Genomic DNA, 21,000 nt, shown 5'->3' with positions numbered 1-21,000 from the left:
GGAATTATGCTTTACTCAAGGGCTGCAAGGCTTTTTAGATCAAATTACTTAAAACTCATTGAAACAGCAAACTTGTGACCAGCTTATTGTCCAGCCAAAGAGAACAGGTGGATTTCTGGGTCTCTAGACAAAACATGATCAATCTGTCTGTGGTGTTGTGCTGTGTGGGCTGCACTCAACAGGTCTGTCAGAGGCAGATACACACACGCACACGCACATGCACTGAACACTGCTTCCTGCATACCCACCCAGGTGCCCCCCTCACCTGAATGTTCTGGAGAAGATCCTGTTGTTGTGAACAATCTCGCGCTGCCTTGCTCATATGTGAAAGGAAAAGTTGGGATAAACTTCGGACCCAGTTGTCGGGACATGTATGAAAACAACTTGTCGTTCGATGTCATCATCTTCAGATTAGATACCGACACTAGTTCGTCCCACAGAATCTTCGTGGCTACTAGTTGAGGCACATTAATAGCTGCAGTGCAACTTGTGCGTCCTGGGCCCCTGCAGGCCCCCCAACACAGCAGTTATAGTTTTCAGTGCTTGAAAGTGTTTGACCTACTATTAAAGTCTAAACTCGCAAAAAACTAATATTTGAACAAACATGTCAGGTGTGCACTTTATCACGTGTGGTTCATAGGTCAACCTGGTTGTGCCATAAAGTTACATCATAGGGGCAATGTAAAAAGATACACACAAGCACTCCACCTCATGGCTTCAGCTCTTCATTCCTGTTTGTTGAAGCAGTGGTAGTTTAGAGAGTGCATGCCACGCAGTTACTTATTACGTGCAGGTCACAGTGTCTCCGCTTGACTCACCTGTCAAACAATGCACCACTTCAGGTGGTTCGTCTACATTCCTGGACCGTCATGTGGAAGACGGGGTTAGTCAAGGTTCCCTGGCAGTGCATGTGATAGCATAGAGTGGAGGCTACGTTGCAAGTGCACAATGACCAGTCAAATACCAGGAATTTAAATCAACATGTGGTCACACACTGAGCTTCTTGCTAGTCGAATCAGTCATGGATGTCGTGAGCCAGAGCAGCAGGGCCCCCAGTCTGCACTCTACGATTGTTGGAAGACAGTCAACCAGCAGGCTTATACCTTTTCCACAAATAAATAGCCGGTATATGCAAGTTTTTTTTAATGCGGGTATATCTGCTCAACCTCCTTTCCCATAGCGTCTAGAGGTGTTTGCGTTTGTTTATCTTTTCTCCCCTTTGAGTCATATTCAGTGTCACAAATACACCAGTAACTTGAGAAGCTGTGCCACCTCCCTGTCTTGCCAGTTTGGCATCTTGCATGGTACAAAGAAACAATTCCTGCTGCACGTTGTTCCCAAGATGTAAAACAAAAAATGCAAAAGTACACAAAAGTAAAGGACACGAAAGTTCATGACTACTTCCAGAAGTTTTAGGAGCAGACAAGTTGCAGCGTCAGCATGTTGACTGTCAAAATACAGAAGAATGTAAAAGAGGAATAAATTAGCATGTTTACCCAGATATCATGTTTCTATCACTACCGTAACAGATTAATAACCCGTGTCTACTGCAGAGTCATTTGACCCTGGACTGAATGTTGTTTGTATCCATCTGCAAAGAGGAAGTGATTTCCTGTAGTGTGGCGTTAGCCAGAGCAAATCTTTTTTCGTTTTATTTTACGGTGGAAAGTCCCACAATGCAAAGCGGCGACTTGTACCATATGCAAGACTTAAGTTTCGAGAGGTGTCACTAGTGTTGCCCAATTCATCAGCAGTCTCATTAAGTATTTGAAGAACCATCTCACGAAACAGCATGAGGAGAGATACAAGTAGGGGAATAGGACGACCTGCCAACTAGGGACGGGAATCGGAGGGACCTCCCGATACGATACTATCACGATACTTAGGTGGCGATACGATATGTATTGCGATTCGATATTACGATTTCTTGCGATTCCTTTTTTTTTTTTTTTTTTTTTTTTAAATACTGGACCATGGAAAACAGTTGAATCATACCTTCAAATACAACACAGTCAAATTCACTTAGAGCTTTACAAGTTTTATTTCAAATATTAACATTAACTTAATGACTGCCGGGCAGCCAATAGAGAATATAAATACAAATGTGCCCTATTATTGTATAGTCCCTGTCAACTGCACACAAACTGACAGATTAAGAAATGTATACCACTTAGGCTACTTTTAAACAATAAATAAAAGGTAAATCAAATAGAATTAATTAAAGTTTACTTAAAATATAGACTTTGAAATAAACAAAAAGTAGGCTATGCTTCACTGTTGTTTGCATGTAGGCTATGCAAAGCTAGTGCTTGGGTATGTTTAGATTCTTGTGCAAAAACAAGAGCTGGTCATCGATTTGGGAGGCAGCATGGCGATATAAAATCGTCATTCACAAGAATCGCGATTCGTAACTGAATCGATTTTCCCCCCCAGCCCTACTGCCAACATCATATATAGTGTAAATCTGATAATCAGTTGGCCAATTATATGAAGGAAACACTGAGTATCAGCCCCAGAACTTAATGTCTGAAGATGCGGCCCTGTATTCAAACAGAGATGTTCAATCTTTCCTCTGTTTTGCTCTAATACCTCTCATCATAGCAGGATACAATAACACAAAGAAAGCATGTCCTTCAGTCCCCTTCTCTCGCCTCGCCCCACTGCATCAACACAGTGATTTGTGTCCGCTCATCCCAGGGTGAAGCGGCAGAGAGGATGTTTACTGTATCAAGTGCATTCAGCCTGGAAAAAGGGAGGGTGCCCCCCCGCTGAGATGCCTCCAATGGTGTGCACTCAGAGGAAGAGAGAGAAGAGAAAGAGGGAGGGAGAGACGGCGCTGGTAAACAAAGCTTATTGTCCCTCCTGTGATCCTCACAAGACCCCACCTTGTCTGTAGGCAGACATCTTTGAGAGCTGATCATCATTCTAAAATGTATCCTCACTGAAAGAGAAGCACTGGCCTGCAAAGAAGTGGAGAAACGTACTAAGTTGTATCTTTTCTAACTTTTGTCAGGAGGGGCTGGGATTAGGAATGAGTAGGAGTCAGGAGCCCATCAGTAGAATTCACAATGTCTCAACTGAAGATACCAGACTGACCTCTGGCTTTTTACAAAGAGGCAGTTGAGCTGCATTTTAATGCTGGATGCATCTTTCCTTTGACAAGTCAATGAACTGCACAGCTTGTTTCAGACATGCACTGAAGTCCGGACATTTTCCCGGGGCTTGTGAGAAAGCAAGTGTCTGTGTCAGTTGCTCCTTACACTTTGAGAGCGAGCCAATGTGAGAATAGAGCGAGAACATGTCCGGAGGACTCGCAGTGAGGGGGTGTGTTGATGTTGTTTCTAATACGCGATCAGAGTAAATGTGAAAAAAGAGAGGTGACACACTAGGGCTGGGCAATACCATGCGATTTATGTTTCGAGCCAATACCAAGTCATTTAGGGCCAATATCCCCAAAACCAATACTTTTTATTATTAAAACCCAGGACAGTTTTTAAAGGCAAATAACATTTTTTTTTTTTCCTATCATTGTAAATTAAAGTGCATACATGAAAAACATGTTTTCATATTTCTGGTTTGAGGTCAATTTAGGGTTACCTAACCCTAACCCTAACCCTTTTTTTTTTATTAAAGTAATTCATATAGATGCCAGTTCCAACTGGCTGAATATATTACTTCAATGTCAAACTGTAGCCTGATATATTTAATCCCTCTGCCGAAGTAACAGCAATTGATGACCAATACAGTTTGACTATTATATCATTTTCACATCTTTATAACTGGATATTCTCTGCCCTTCTGAAAGTATTCTGTCATGTGTCCGGGTCTGCTGGGTGCTGCTGGTGCATCTCCCCCCTCCTCCCTACTTCTCTGCTGCAGCTCTGAGTTTTCTTTCTCATGTTGTTTTTATGTTTAAACAAGCACTCCTCTTTTGCTCAGCCATTACTTCATGTCGGGTTAAGCAGCTGGTCAAGGCTCTTGCCCTGAGTGTGTGTTAACTGCACGACACAGTGGAGAAAAGGATTGAGTAAGTTTACACACATTCATGACATCATTATGTGTTAAGAGTGTACAGCCCTCTTCCCTCTATGCACGGGTACAACATTGAGGAGAGAGACTGAAACAGATCCCGTTGTATCGATCCTATTGGCGTCAAACTTGATTCTCATGAGGATTACGGAGTAAATCATAGTATCGATCTTTGGGATGGATCCGCCCACTTCTAACATACATGACGAAGAGGTCAACTTGGAAAGATGAGAAGATACAAGACCATTTGGTCAGAGTTGCCAATGCGGTGTAGATGTGCTGTTAACGACAACCCATGACAGTAGAATTTACTCGTCATGCCCTGCCTCCTACATGCTCTACCCCGGTGCCCCCCCCTCGCCCGAATGTCCGGGACATTCCTGAACACATCTGACCTGGACAATCTCCTGCTGCATTCTTCGTATGTGGAGCTTATGTGTCTGCAATACTCTGAGTCGGCAGTGGTGCTTCTGATTGTGTTACCCGCGAGTCACAATGCTTTTGAGGCTTCGACCGAAACGCTGCTCATTCACCTTGTAAGGGGGGGGATGTCATATGTTGCTGAACTGCATTATGGTTCAGTGTCGTGTCCTTCGCACTGCGTACGGCAGAAGTTGAGCAGAGCTCGGCACTGTTCAATCAAATCCTGTTAATCCCAGAGAGGCTGGCAGAGGCAGCTGGTGAACCTGGTGTGTGTTCATCTGGTTCTGCATTGTATTTCTGGTGCACTTCTCCCTGGGTCTGTTGTGTGTCCCTAGCATGAAACCATCTTTGTTGTCTTTATGATGATCGCGCCGGCCTCGTGTCAGTGTCAGGCGTGTCCCCCTTCAAGAGTGAATGCAACACATACGTGTGAGTCCAGCGTTAGTCTTTCACTTTCAGATGTTCTCTCCTCTTCTCTGGAGGAAGATCGTAGAGTTGATGAGAAACGAGAAGGTTTAAAGATCTCTGTCCCTCACCCTGAATCCGTTAAGAAACATGCTCCCAGAATCCAGATGCATCTGTGCATACAAATGACCGTCATCAGCCCGTCGGAGGTTCTGTATTTAAAGGTTGCAATTTCCAACCCCGCCATGACCGCCTCGCTACACATCTGATGCTGATGAGATCTGCAGGGATGAAGTGTCCTTTTATTAGTTGGTCCAACACTTGTCTACATCAATTTGACTTGACAACAGCGCAGGCTCATTCCATTTACTGCCTTACACTCCTGACCTAAAGGATTTAATGACACTTAAACTAGTTTAGGAAGTTGCGGCGATGAGCCCGGATTCATCTTTTTCTTCTTTTGTTTTTACATTTGAGAGGATGCGGCTCGGCGAGGCCCGAGGAGCTCAGCCCGGGAGGACGAGGCCTGGTGCTCTAAGTGGTCTTGTTTGTTCTGGAAGGGCAGGAAGTGTGTGACAGCGAGGCAGGGCGGCGAGAAGGATGGTGTGTTGGTCTTCTCTTGTCTCTGCTCTCCTTCAAGGCCCACTTTTATTCTCACCCTCAGCGCTGCGAATGTACACACAGTCGACAGACGTGCACACAGAGGAAGCAGATATCCACCACCTGGAATCTGCACAGTGTGGTTGCCTTTCGTTTCAATGTGATTGCAGCACTCTTCAGTGGAGCAGATGTGGGACAAATTATTTTTGGGGGGATTTCAGCTTTGAAAACAGTATGAGGCTAGAAGATCAATTGTGCCCCTTCAAGCACCCAGCAGATATTCTCATAATGAGTGTATTTTATGTTTGGCCAAAGACGTGCAGCAGGATCTCTGTCTCAGCTGTTGAAGAGAATGTGAAGTGATAATACTTAGAACGGTTCATCTCACGCATAGAAAACACAACTTCAGAGTACTGTAGCAGAGCCTCCGTACGCTGTTTAGGAAGCAGCATGTATTCCCACGACTCAATGAGCTGCACTCCATTATACCTACACCGCTGTGACAAAAAGCAATAAAGAGACACAAGAAGGAGTGTGCCGTGTCTGTGCCGTGTCTGGGTAAGAACTACAATTCGAGCTTTTTCCACCAGGTTTCGTTCACTCCTATGATTTATGTACCGGGCCTGAATCGTGCAGCGTGGGACGCCTCGGGAATATATCAATCTTTAATGTTGTGGGGTGCGAGACTATGATCACTGAATCACGGAGGAGAGTCTGGGATGATTTTTCTGCTCTATCTCAGTGACGGGAAGCACATTGAAATGGGATATATATTCACACAGCTCTCGATAGGTGACGGATACAGTCCTGCTCATGGGAGGACCCAGTGGGTTGGGCCAGAGGGGCACGCTCTGTGATGGGATCGGCCCCTGAAGTGCAACTCTCCAATCACTAGTCCCTTGATTTCTTACAGATTGGTGAACGTCACAAACTGTGGGACATCATGTTTTATCTATATTTTTTACAATTTAAATAGTGGGGAATACGAATGGATGCAAATTATTTATTTACAAAGATCTCTGCATTATTTTTTGAGAAATTCACAAAATGTAAGAGTGTTAAATATCCTGGATTAGTGCCTTTTATTGAATCCACTCTAAAAGTGAATTGGTCCTTCCTTTGCCCAGATCCACCCCTTCCACCAAGTTTTACAGAACATTGTTTCAGTCCTTTTTGTGTTATCATGTTCAGTGGCAGACAGAAATGAAAACATAACCTTCTTGTTGGAGGTAATAATTTGTGTATTTGCACAAAGCTGTAAAGATGGTGGACAGATTTTTTTTTTACCCCAGTTTTGTCAAATGTGGCCCCTCTGAAAAATCCTAGATGTGCTCCTGACCATCCTCTCAGCAGAGAATCCTCTGGTATCACTTTCTCACTTTCAGCAGAGCCCTGGGTGCCCTCCCTGGGCTGTGAGCCAATCAGAGGTGATTACCTCCGTCCCATCTCTTCCCTTCTGTTTTCTCACTGATGGCCAATAAATCCCAAGCTTGGGGGACATCTGCGGACTAGCTAGGGTTTGTTAAGGAAACCTCTTTTTATTTAGCTTTTATAAAGCTTCTCTGCCTTATAGACAAATGCTAGGTCTGGTTCCAAAATGTACCATTGAGGTTTGACATCAGAAATCTCTACTTGTTCTTGTGGTGAATCCAGAGTGGCCTCCCACAACACGGGAAGAAGAGGGTTGATTTAGCTTAGACTTGGAAAGATGATAGAAGGAGGACAGGTGCTACACTGCTAAGAGAGCTCCTGCTCATCTAGTGTGTGTGTGTGTGTGTGTGTGTGTGTGTGTGTGTGTGTGTGTGTGTGTGTGTGTGTGTGTGTGTGTGTGTGTGTGTGTGTGTGTGTGTGTGTGTGTGTGTGTGTGTGTGTGTGTGTGTGTGTGTGTGTGTGTGTGTGTGTGTGTGTGTGTGTGTTTTTTCCAGGGGTAGCCGGGGACAGGCGCTCAGCTGGTACTGATTAGTGAAGAGAATGGTTCTTATATGATAGAGAGGAAAGACAAAAGGAAGATAATAGAAAGAGGGGAGGAGAGAAGGAGGACAGTGGGGTTGTGTGTTGGGGGGGGTGAGATAGATGAAACGCAGCATGAAGGGAGAAACAGTGGTATAAGTGGAGTCTGTAAGTGATGACTGCCCTGCGCCCGGGCTGCGCTGACGGTAGAGGTGAGTCGGCAACATCGGGCCCGCTGAAAAAATGCAACGGTAAATGGAGCAGCCAGTAATGACAGATTCTATCCAGCTTCATTCCAGCCTCACCTGTGGGGGGGGGAGAAATGGATGGTGTGTCTGGAAAAACAAAAAGCGAGTGTGTGCAGTTCCTCTTAAGGTTATACCCTGTCATAATTTGTCAATATCACCCTCCGTCCGCCCCTGGGGAATCCATCCAGCCGGCCTGTTTGGCAGGCGGCACCACGATGAGGTGAGCTGGTGAAAATGAGTGTTTTCAGGGAGAGTGGTAGAGCGAGAGAGAGGAGGGTCGGTACGGGGGGTTGATGTATGTTTATGGTAAATCCCCAGCCCCGCCGCCTGCTGCTCCGTCATTGTTTACAGAGCAGGAGGATGGATGTGTGGAGGAGGGCACGGGGGGGGTAATGGTGTGAGGTGAAGCAAAGGTAAGCGAGATGGGACAGCCACACACACATCTGTGTGTGGACGCAGGGGAGGTAGCCAGAGTGCAGCCCTGCCCCTCTGCTGACCGCTGGGAGGTCGCGACCCCCCTGCCGCGGAGACTGCGCAGGTTCATGGCTGTGTTTTGTCATTCTGTCATCTTTAGCTCCAATGCCTTTCTCTATTTGTGACAAGGTGGCATTTCTTTGATTATTTTGTGCTGTGTTCATTTGTATCCAGGTTTGCTCAGGACTGAGCTTTTTACTAGGCCAAAAAAAAGGCGAATCGTTGATGGAATTAGGCATCAGCAGTAAATATTAATTTCAATCAGTGGATCATCGAGGGAAGAATGATCGATGGATCTAAAAAGTAACAAACACGGGTGAAAAGCTGTTTCACACACGTAGAAAGACACCGACAAAGACGTCGGGAGGGTTTGTTGATATCTTTAACATGCAAACAATGTGTGCGTTATATTTCCATTTTACAAAAATATATTTTACTCCCTAACACCGACATTGGCCTTAACTTTTCAGTGAGGTACATTGAGTGAGAACCAAAACATTGGAGGCCAAGCCCAGTTATTCTCTGTAACTGTGTTTCTAACATAATTTTGTCTTTTGAGTATCAACAGTAATTGAAGAATTGTGGCAACCTTTTCTTCTGAAATCTATTTATTTGAAATAAGGTAAAATAGCACCCGGCCTTGTTTCAGAGGCTCCAGTTTGATGAGGACTAAAATCAATCAATGAAAGACAAGACACTTCAAGCCAGAGTGAACTAAGTGAAATGCTGCCTCAACCCAATCGATCAGGTGTGGGCTGAGATCCTCTGGTCTAGACTGATCAATAGTTCTTCCAAAACGGTCTTTGCTCCTTCAAGTTGACCCCTCCGCTCGCCTTCATCCTCTCCTCAACCAGCGCCCCAGTGTTTGCTCAACAAACACTGAAGATCCCACCAGAGCTGGGCTCAGGTCGGCCTTGAACACTGCCAGTGTTTGCAGAGGAACTCAGTCTGTCAACCTTTCTGCTAGTCCACATTCTGCCTGTCCCTCTTTTCTCAGTATCAAGAACTTTCTTTCTTTCATTTCTCCCTTTACAAGAAATCAATTTAAAAAAAGAGAGACTTGCTTGGAAATACAACTTTGCCACTTCAATAAATCTTTTTTAGATGCCTCTTGAGAGCGTGTGGTATATTTCACCAGAGATGCTGTGAGACAAAACTGTAAACAGATATCAAAGACATGAGCTAAACTGCCATTCCCAGCTGTGACACACACACACACACACACACACACACACACACACACACACACACACCGCCTCTCAATTCACGTCCGTGTAATCAGATGTGTAAATGTGTGAAAGACTCAGCAAACACGTACTGAGATTTGTGAACGGATACAGGAATCAATGCCCATGGGAAAAAAGACGAAAATGGCCGCCTCGCTTGCCATACCTCCTCCACTCGGGATAAAATAAAAAAAAAACATCAGATACAATTATGCGTAAAAAGACAGCCAATTGCAGGGCCCGTCTGAGTTGTAACTGATGACTTCACTGTATTACCAACCGTTTGGAGCAAATCACTTTCAGCCATTGATTTGTCCATATATACAGATCTATGCATATTTGCCGGCACATGTACAAAACTCAATTCACTTCTAAACCTCATTTGGCTTTACCCACCATATTAATTCAATCAATGACTTGCATGTGCAAGTGCACAAAGGCCACAGTCACATGTAACAGGTTCCGAGTTACAGGTGCACAGACTGAAGAGTGAGAGAAAGACACAGCTGCAGCTGAAACTATAAGGTCTGTCTGCAAACAGCACTTCACACATAATGTTATTAGGAATGCAAATCATTTTTTTTGGGATCGGAATGAAACTGTGGCAGGACATAATAGAATGTACTGCATTTACATCTACAATTCGGATTATGCACACACAGATGCCTTTGAACATTTACAAATTCGAGCATACACACACACACACACACACACACACAAAATTGCAACAGTATTGGCGTCACAGAAAAGGGATGTGGAGAAAGCCGTAGAGATGAGGATCTACTCCTTTTCATGGTTTCCTAACTTATCGATGTCGTCAGGTTCCTGAGTCCAGTCTCAGCCGGCCCCTCGCCACCTCTCTCGTCCTTGGTCTTTTCACCCCTCCCATTTTCTTATTACATTTTTAATTAGGTTTCTGCCTCTGTTTTCTCACTTTTTCCTCTCTGGGCCAAGCCACAACTGCTCCGTCCTCTCAGTGCGCTGACAGCAAAACCACTCACAGGTCTTTCTGTTGAAACTCCGCCAGCATACCCTCCCTCACACCACCGATCCCTCCATCCATCTGTCCCTCATCCCTCCATCCCCCGTCAGTGCTTCCTCATAGTGATGAAGCTCATTAGTGGGCTGTCTCCGTCAGGTGTTTGTGTGTATGTGTGAAGGGCGGTGGCGGCGGGGGGGGTCACCATCATATTTATATTTAGAAACAGGGATAGTGCAGGTATGATGTGGAGATTTTTAATGAGATGTGGAGCAGAGCCTGGATCCTGTCAGTCACACACAGAGAGGGAGAATGATGCAAAGGCTGAGGTGTGTGTGTGTGTGTGTGTGTGTGTGTGTGTGTGTGTGTGTGTGTGTGTGTGTGTGTGTGTGTGTGTGTGTGTGTGTGTGTGTGTGTGTGTGTGTGTGTGTGTGTGTGTGTGTGTGTGTTGTAATTAGTTTAGTTGTCAGTTTTTCTGAATCACAAACTCATAACTGAATTAGACACTGCCAATCTTTTATTTTATTTCCTCTGTATCAGTCATGAATATGTTAAGAGAACAATTTCTTCACATTCAGCAACACAAATCATGTATCTGATTTGTGTACTGATATGCTGGCAGAAATAACATTATCTTTATCTGAAAATTTTACGGTAGGAGCAGATTGGTCAGCTTTAATACTATAAACGGAGTATTCTGCCTCAGTCTTACATGTTTGTGTCTTATATATCCTTAAAACAGTAAACCTCGACTGACTGTGAGTTTATGAAAGGGTGATTAAGTTGAATTTAATTATAATGATATAAATAGTTTGTCAGGGTCTAACTCTTTGCTTTGAACAGTTCAACATCATTAATTCTGATTTGAAAAATTTGCCAGAAGAGTTTGAGGTCCCTATTAAGTTAACATTCATTTAACGTTACTTCCATCGTGTTTTAAAGTAATTTCTAAAGAGAAATGTTTTGGCGGCATTAGTATTTCTGTTATATTAATTGTTATGTGTTGTAGTTCTTCCTCAAAGATACAGATATTCGCATGGTGTAATTAAACAACAAATTAGACTTGCATTATGTGGAACTGAGTGTTCACTGGGTTTGGCTGTGGTAAAGCTGCAGAGGGTTCTTTTTGTAATAGGCTAATTCACACTATCTTCAATTAAGATGAAATGTAAGACCCCATGACCATGTGCCTGAACTTTACATAGGTCTTGAATTTCATTCATTCTGGCCTTAAAAAGTCTTTAATTTAATGTGTTGAAACTTGCAAAAACCCTGTAATTGCAGCATTACACATTCAGAGGTTTACTTGCACTAACTGAGAGAAATAAAACAGTAAAATATGAATTTGCAACTCAATGCATATTACGACAAATTCGCCAGATACAGTAACCACCTGACATTAACATCAGTGTAAACCTTTCTGCTCTGAAATACCAAATATGTTCCTGAGTCAGCCCCTTTGAGGAGCGTGCATCAAGTGATGATCAGAGAGAGAAATGTCCCCGTGTTTCTTCCATCTCTCTCCTGAGTGCACCAAACCGAACCAACTCTCAACTCCCACACGTCATGTTATCGTGATCTCGTTTTTCAGGACGGACGTCAATATTTAATGACTTTTGAAATGACCTAATGTGAAAGATTAATTATGACTTCTCTCCTCTCCTCAGAGCATAGTGGCCAAATACAGCTCTCAGTTTCGTGGAAACTCTCAGCACGACGCCCTGGAGTTCCTCCTCTGGCTTTTGGACAGTGTTCACGAAGATGCCAGTTCCGGCCTCAACAACAACAACAGCAGCAGCAGCAACAGCAACGGCAGCAGCAAGGCCAAAGCTGACACCAAGGTGAGTGCACAGCGCTGGAGATCACTGCCTTGACTGGTTTCAAATGTTGATCTGATGGGTGGCCGGTCTCACGGATTTATCATAATGCATAATATTTCTTCTGCTGCTGGTTTGTTTCGTCATTTTATTACTTTCTTGTAATGATACCTGATACCATGCACGCACGAATGCACTAATGCACGCACACACACTGGAGAGGTGGTGGACTAGTTGCAGAAAAGGTTCGTCTCTGGTTCAACTCCACGGAGAAAAAACAAAAAGACGAACCTGGATTGATCTGTCCAAAAATCCAAGAGGATTCTCCCTACCCTGTCTAGTGCCCCTGAGCAAGGCACCTTGCTCCCCCAACATCTGCTCCCCGGGCACCGTACATGGTTGCTCACTGCTCTGTGTGTCCTGCACCAGATGGGTCAAAAGCAGAGGTTAAATTTCCCTACAATTGCATGAGTGTGCCTGTGTTTGGGATAAATACATGTATCTTAATCTTAATCTTAATCTCACAGCAGATGCCATTAAGTTGCACAACAGTGTTGTGTCCCCATTGTTTGATTTTATAATGGCAGTCCTCCCCGGTTGTCTGCTCAGCGGCCGTCTCTGGGTGAAATCATTCAGCTATTTGTTCCATTCGAGTGAAAGGATTCACTTCAGTAATGTTTGCAAAAGAAGAGGATTTTCAGTTGGGTACTCCGGAGATGACAGTAACTCCAAATGTCCCAGTCAGGCTGCTGTGGTTCTTCCACCTGCAGTTGAACTGAAACCCTGCTGGTCTTGGTCTGACATGGACCGTGTGTGCCGTGACTCCTGCAGTGAGGAGGAGGCATGTGGCTGTTCCCTCTCTCTGTCTTTGTCTCTGTTCCTGATGCGGGACATTCACCTGGCAACCTTTCACTTGGGCCTGAGCCAGGACTGGACGGGACTTGTTGAGAGCGAATGAAGGCCGGACACTTTGAGCTGCTGACTTTTTATAATGACTGGAGCCTCACATTAAAAGCCAGTTAAATATTCTCTCTGACAATAAGACAATCCACTCATTTCATATCGCCCCTTTACTACCTGTCTGCTCCCCGTAAATCGATATTGGAGTATCAGAAACTTAAAATTATATATATTGTACTGACGATGCAGTGATTGAGTGTGAGAAAGTTGTTAAATTAAAATCTGTTAGTTCATTACCCTAGAAAACAAATATAACTGAAGACGTAAGGCGTTCTCTGGTATAAAACATGCGCGTCTTTGTTTCAACGTTTCAAAATAAAATACTTAATGTGGAGACCTGCTGTGATCCACTCCTGCTATGACAAACCCATTCAGTTTTCCTTTGCAAAGTATTGTCTTGTTTCTCCCCGTTGACCTGGAGTTTGGGTCGGAGCCGCTGGTTCTGCCTCCACTCAGGGGCCGTGCCAGTTTGTCAGCTGACAGCCCCACATCCCCATTAGTAAATGCGATGAGCTGTGTTGTCACTGTGCGGCCGCCCAATGCCCAGCTCCCCCTCTGACATCAGCACTAATAGAGGCAGCCTTTATGCCACAGAAAGCGCTTAGGGCTGTGGCTCTCATTAGACTGCCAGTGAATCATGGTATCATAAAGCCGGCTTTCCTCGGCGGCTGCTACGAGGCAGGGAAGAAGAAAACCGCCGGCTTTTTCACACCAGGAGGGAACATGTCTGATTTTCTGAAATGAAAGGCTCGCCCCCTTTTCCCCGCAAATTGATTTCATTCATGCAGCACAGTGTGCTCATGCTTTCACTGCTGATGTAATATGAAAACCTTGGAGCTCCATCTTCGGAGATTACACGCTCCTCTGTGGGTTTAGAAAAGCGAGTAACCTCATCTGTGCATCTTCAGAAGTAGTTATGAAAAGCATAAATACACACAAATGAATATGCACATAACGCATTAACACACACTAACTGCCTGGACTGCTGACAGGTTTGATGTTTCACTTACAGTCCGTTGTAGTCGTGCATACAGTTGGCTGAAACCATTTGTTAGGGTGCTTTCACATCTTCCTGTTTTTTGGTGCGGACCCTCTGACTTTCAGTTTAGTTCAAACTTAAATAACAGGTGGTTTGGACCAAATTAAGTCGGACAAAAAGAGGTGTTCTTTGTCTAGTTCAAAATGAAACGGTTCATTAAATTTCGCAATTCATCTCGTTGCCGAATGACAACATGCAGACATAAGACGCACGCCCATCTACAAACCAATCAATGTCAAGTGTAGGTACACAGCCCATATCACTGATGATGGCAGGGCGTACGTTAGTCATACAATAGGCTTTGTTCCGCTCTGTAAATTGGAAAGTGAAACCAAAACAAACCAATGACATGTAAACTATCCAACAAAGACATAAACCTTGGTTTGAACCTTGGTCACAACTTTCAGTTGAACCAACGCACTGAATCTGTAACTGATTAGACATTAAACACTAAATTCAATCCCTGATCTTGATGACACAACACTCTCGAGTCGGGCAGTCGAGGGAGAGGGAGGCTGGAAAGTGACTTTGATTGCTCAGTCTGTCACCGAAGCCTCAGGAACCGGCGTCTAGGATGACACAGGTCATGCTGAGCTGACAGAAACTGAACAGTTTCCACACGGAAGCTGTCTATTTCACGGACATTTAGTGAGTGGCACCTTGGCCTGCACTTCATCCTCACACTGATCCACCCTCACTGACCTCTGAGGGTTTCTTATGCAAGTCCTGACAGGCCTGACCTATCTAAAATGTTATGGATACAACTGGAACAGGGTAAAACCATAGATTCATAGCATCTGAATGGACACCACCTTTAGCACTGATAACAGCTGCAACCCTTATTTACACCTTACTGTACACATCACCTCCGTCTGTCACACCTTTTAACAGCCTCCTCCTCTCATGTTGTGACAGTTTTGCTGCCTCATTTTCATTCCTGTCATGACTTATCCTCTGGAGATGTGTTGAAAAACAGGTGTAATGAGTTCCTTTTAGCATAAATGCACATTCACGTTTGTGTTTCACTATTTCACTCAAGGCTACATAACATGGTACATTGACTGTCAGGAAAGCATGAACATATGTTGTTTATTCGTGCTGTTTGTTTTTCTTTTTTGCCGGTAAAGACAGATGTGCATCTTTAACGCACTGATTCATCTCAGGGTTGTATCATTTTCAGAGCAGCTTGTGAGGTACATGTAGTGTATCTGTACGATGAAAACAAAGGTCCCATTCACTGTAACTGGATATTGATACAGTATGGCCCCTCTGTATTTTTTAGGGTTTGATCTGAGGAGATGGTTGTGTTGTATTGAACTGCGGTATGCGTCAGGGAAGAAGTCATTATATTCTGGTGCGGATCCTGTTCAGAGGGCAGATCCAGGATCCCCCCCCCCCCTTCCTTAACATTGAGAGAGAGAATGTTTTTCAACATTATCGAAGATTTCTCAGTGAATAATTCATGAATCTTGCTGAAAAATACCTTACTGTTTTTTTTTACTAGTTTGTACAGTTTGGTCCAGATCCAAATAAAAATCTGGATATCGTGAATTTAAACACGGTTTCATTTGGGGACTGTTAGCCCCAGGCGGAGGTATGTGCTTAACTCAGTACCATTCTTGATAGACATGCAGAAAGGGCCACCAGCGCGTTAAAATCCTTGTTTGTGCAGTGCACCTGATCTACAAGCAGTGTGACCAGTCCAGTGGCTTCACCCAAGTGACATAACATAACACAAGAGTGAACACACACGAATGCAGCTCAGTAATGTTAATCCTGCTTCCAATGGGACCTCAGTAAACTCGCTTGGTTTCCCTCTCGCTTCACTGGCACCACATCAGCAGTATACTTCACTGGCCAAGAGGGGACCACTTTAGAGTCATGATTTTGTGCAACATTACAGCTCAAATCATTATTCTTTTTTCACTGTCAGTGATAAATTAGTGGCTGTTGTGATAGTCATTCAAGTGTATAAGAAAAACAAGCAAGTACTTAAAAACTCAAATCACATGTTGCCAAACTGACAGATTTGTTCTTACAGCCTGTGCTTTTTAAGTGGGAGGAAAAGCTTGAGCGGCAGAGGAGTTTTCTTGACCTACTGGTTGCAGTGCAGAATGTCGCTGCCTCTGCCTATGAGCCATGGCAGATTACATGATATTAAAGTTCAAAATCAAACTCACAACTGGTGAACTACATTCTCCCCTCAGACCTTAGGCTTTCCCAAACTATGAGGCGGATAGGTTAAACTATCCCGATAACAATCTCACACTTCCCCTTCTCGGAGAGTGGCATCCATTCCCTTGTGTTCATCGAGTGAGCACATGGAGCTCAATCACATTTTGCCCCAGGCCCTCTATGAGGGGATTTAAACTGAGTGCATTAAAAAAAAAAATCATCTTTCATCTAAACCTATAAGGATAAAAGTGGCGTAGGAGGTTTGCCATTGCAACTCCACTGCTAAATTATATTATCTATGCATGATTCTTTTTTTTTAAATAGTAGTCAGCTTTTCTGTCCCAGGAGGGAGACCTTTGAAAATCAGTCAGTTGTTGCAATCTTCAACCACAAGTACCCACCGCAATAGCCCCCGAGGAGCAGGAATGAGTCAGGTCGATTGGATGAGGCAGCTCGATAGAATTACTAATTATATAAAGATGAAGGTAAAACACAAGAAGTCAGTGAACAGACAATAGAGGTAAAACGGATGAAGGTGCCATAAACACATGGGGTAAGTGTTTTCAAAATAAAAGAGACAATAACAAAAAACACGTGTTCTCCAGGGTGCCAGATGTAAATGATGTAGATCAATACGCTGACATGTAGGGTGACAGAGGGGTTGATGGGTCCTTTATGTTGTCTCCGTCATCTGTGCCATTCATCTCGGAACCAATGATCAGACATCATGTATACCTTCCTGGTTTTACACCAAAATATTATGACATTTGATATAAAAGTGAAGTTTGAACCGGTCTGTCAGCTCTGCTCATTTTAATGAAATCTGTGACAGGATTAAGAAGAGACTGTCGACAGGGGATCCTTTACAATGAGTATAGAACTATGAAGAGGCGTTTTGGTTCAACATAAAAGAACAGCTTCTGAATAATTTCTGTTACAGAATAACATTAATGCTGATAAGAAATAATGCAAATGTACCATAAATATTTAAAGTATAAAAACTAATTCAATAACTTTCCCCCCCTGAGAGTATAGTTGTCAAAAGGTCTGCGTTTACATTTTAAACACATACATCAGAGCAGTGATCATGTTTTTAAAACGTCTCTAAACTCATTAGAACTTGCACACAAACTTTATTTCGCAGACACCACAGTTTAAATTATTAGTGTCATTAGTGTTTGACTGATGACCAACAGACCGACTAATGACAGGATCAGATTTGACAACATTTTTGTCTTTTGGAGACAGTGATTATGTGAGATTAGATGATCTTAGGGTCATAAATTCTTGATGTGACTGAAAGACAAGTTTGTTAGTGTGTAGCACACAAATAGCATAGTATAGTGTGACACACGTACACAGTGTTTTGGTATGAAGGGACAGTAACACCATGAAGTGAGTTTCGCTTGTTGAGGCTAGAAGCCAGGTGATGTAGGGGCGGGCTTCAATTGTTTTTCTCCCTACTGGTATGTGTACTTTCCCCAGGCATTTTGCTAGTGTGTGCCATTGTTTATTGAATATAATGTTGTGGAACAGTTTTATACTTGAGCTCGACTGATGTGGAGTTTTGGGGACCAATGCTGCTCCGGATATCATTGAGTAAATTAGCAGTGATTCCAGGATATCATTACAAAACTGTTATGTAAACAGTAAAAAGAAAACACATACAACCAAGAATATAGTTTTCATCAAATTTTGTACATAAACCGTAACCATAAAAGCACATCTTGACTGCATTATTTAATCTGTAAAATAAGGAATATATAAAAGGAATTCTGATACTGATCTGTAGGTATCTGTAGGATTACTAGGATGTGCTCTAAACTGAGATTGTTGTGAATAGTGCAAAACGTCATTGTATCAGGTTATCACAAACTATATCAAATTGAACTCTTCACAAAACATTCACTTTGGATTTACTTTGCATCCTAAAGTGGATCCTGGATTGAAAGTTTTGATGTGACCAGGCCTTAGTATTTGTGGGTGAGTGGGCTTTACCACGACAATGCCACAGACTGAAATTCTAACGTGCAATTTTCTTGTTGAAACACAGCGAGGCTTTCCAGATGGTGGTTAAAACAAGCTGTTGCACCTGATGCTCTTTTTCCTTCCTGACACCTTGTGTCTGATTGGTCGTGGCCATCATCACTCTGATCCTGGCATTCTCTTTTGAAGTTATGTACCAACGTCTTTGGCTACATCAGTCCTTCTTGTTTGAGGGCCTTCAGTTGCCGTCACCCTTTCGCTGCTCAGCCTCTCCTCTCTCTCACAAAGGTGACATCAAAGCGGTGGTAACCCCTGCCACAGCTACCAGCCCACACTCGGCCAGAAACCTGATTTAAAGTGAAAGTGACATTTTTGAGATGCCATGAATTCCTTTTGACAGAGAGGGAGTGTGGTTCCCGAAAGAGACATCTTGGAGCTTTTTTTTTCTTTTTGATGTGTTTTTTCAAAGAGCGTTACTGTTGCCGAAATTCAGGAAGAATGTTTGATGTTGCAAAAGAAATCATAAAGCTTGTTGTTGCAGCGTTGGCTTCTTTTGAGCACTTCAGGCCTTCACCACACACACTCAGTTTTCAGCAGTTATTATATTTATGTCTGAATTTCAATTTCATATCGGTGTAAAACGTTCTGGACAGACTAGACAGGGTCAGTTAATTCCCATTTGTTATCCTACCCCACTAATGGGGGTTAGAAACTTTAACATCAACTTCTGCCTCTGCTTTTTAAAACTTTAGCTTTCTCTTTCTTGCCACGGCCTCATCCATAATTCACTCTCCCTGTTCAAGTGTCTTTTTAAAGCCTCTTTCATGATGTAATGTCTCGATCTATTAGCTAGTGAGAGATGAATGAATGAGTGGGCCCTTCTCCTTCTTCTGTCACTCTCCCTCCCCATCCCCTCCCTCCAACGCTCTCAGACTTTGTGCAGAGAAATAAGACGGATTGTTTGGTGGGTTTTCCGCTGCACTGCGTATTGAGATGAAACAAAGTTGTTGACTTTGCATTTTGCCCCGTGAGAGAGTTTGCTCTGAGATCTCCTCAGCATTCCTTTGTCTCACCTCTGAATTGACACTACACAAAACTCCTGCCTGCTCACCCCACTTTTTGACCTTACGTTTCAATCTTTCACGTAGTCTCATATCTTTAGAATTTCACTAAAGGAAATTAAAAGAAGTTAAAAAAAGATATACAGATTAAGAAGGAGGGAATAGGAGGCTGTCTGTCAGTATGCTAGCACATCCAGTTCCCACACAGAATTCAGGCTGAAACACTGCTCTGTTTTCACTGTCTTTTCTTTTGAAATAATACAGAATGGCAATAAGTAAGAATGGAGACTGTTCTATTCAGTGTGAGAGGTTGTAATGAGGTGAGAAAGGAGATCCTCCTGGGACAAGAATAGAGTTGGTGCCTTCGTCATCATGCAGCCAATGAGAGGCTATAACTGAATTGATTATGATGTTTGATTATGATTTTCTGCTTTGAAGCTCAGTAAACCTGTTCAGAAGTTTTGTGTCTATCCAACCGATTACTGCAAGTTGAATTGTTTTGCTTTATCTCTTGCTCTGGTTTGGTCTCCACCAACTCTTGAAAGAAGTATTTCTCTCTTTAGCTGCTAAATGCTTAACTGTGTTCACCGGACGATAGCTGGTTTTATGTGTCTGGGCAGACCAGTCTACAGTCTGGTTATTAGGTTGTTTTTTGTTTGGAGCCTTTTATTTTGCCATTCCCAGCTTTGAGTGAAAACCTGGAATTCAAATAGAAAATCCTCCATTGACCAGACTTTCTCATTCCAACCTCCTAGAAGGAATGTTGTTGACGTTGTGCTAATGTTGACTAAAAATCTGGTTAGACCTGTTTGGCTCCACAGAAGGAACCACAGAAGGAATCACAGAATGCTGCATGGCATTTCTGTGCAGGAAGTTATAAGCAACACAGAGGCAGGCATAACAACCTGAGTAGCCAGAGCTTGTTAGTCAAGGGATCTGTAAGTATAGGGACCCCCCACTCAGCTGTTGAGCAGCCCAACAGAGGAGCGCTGCGACTGAAATGCCATGCTGCGGGATGTTATGAAAAATTTAATATTTCCTCTCAGGGGGTGGGAAGCAGTTGCTCAGAGAGAAGGACACAGAGGAGATCCATAAGTGGCACCAGCCCAGCAATTGATTCATTCTCTTAGGAGATGGTAGCGCAAGCAACCACAACCTCCTGTCCACACTTCCTCGCTCTCTCTTTCTGTCTGTCTGTCTGTCTGTCTGTCTGTCTGTCTGTCTGTCTGTCTGTCTGTCTGTCTGTCTGTCTGTCTGTCTGTCTGTCTCTCGCAACAGTGGTAGGAAAACAGCCTCTACATATATAAAGGGGGGAAAAAAGGACCCACATCACATGGTTGTTATTCTCTCAAATCTGCCTCTCAGGTCACTTTGACAGTCCTCTCTCTCTCTCTCTCTCGCACACACTTTCTCTGTGTGTGTGTGTGTGAGAGACTTCAGGACGAGCTTTTAAAACCCTCTCTTGCATGTTTGACAGGAGCAGACAGAGCTCTTTCCCTCGCCTGCTTTTTTCTTTAACTTTTCAATCTTATCCTCTTTGAGGTCAGGAACCTATTTTCTATTAATGTTTGTCCATACTTTTAGCTCGCCTGCCAGAACTCATGCACACACATGTAAGCACTTGACCA

General features: G+C 43.5%; 1 protein-coding gene across 1 annotated transcript in view; it reads left to right on the top strand.

The window, feature by feature from the left end:
* The window catches only part of usp43a (ubiquitin specific peptidase 43a), a 96,394-nt gene that overhangs the window by 1,263 nt on the left and 74,131 nt on the right, over positions 1–21,000 (top strand). The window contains exon 2 of the mRNA XM_053418837.1: positions 12,002–12,175. Coding sequence (XP_053274812.1) covers positions 12,002–12,175 — 174 coding nt within the window. The remainder of the gene's footprint in view (positions 1–12,001; positions 12,176–21,000) is intronic.

The sequence above is a fragment of the Pleuronectes platessa genome, chromosome 3 (genome assembly GCF_947347685.1).
Source record: "Pleuronectes platessa chromosome 3, fPlePla1.1, whole genome shotgun sequence".
NCBI lineage: Eukaryota > Metazoa > Chordata > Actinopteri > Pleuronectiformes > Pleuronectidae > Pleuronectes > Pleuronectes platessa.
The sequence above is the reverse complement of the archived record's forward strand: the minus strand, read 5'-3'. Positions and strand labels throughout refer to the sequence as shown.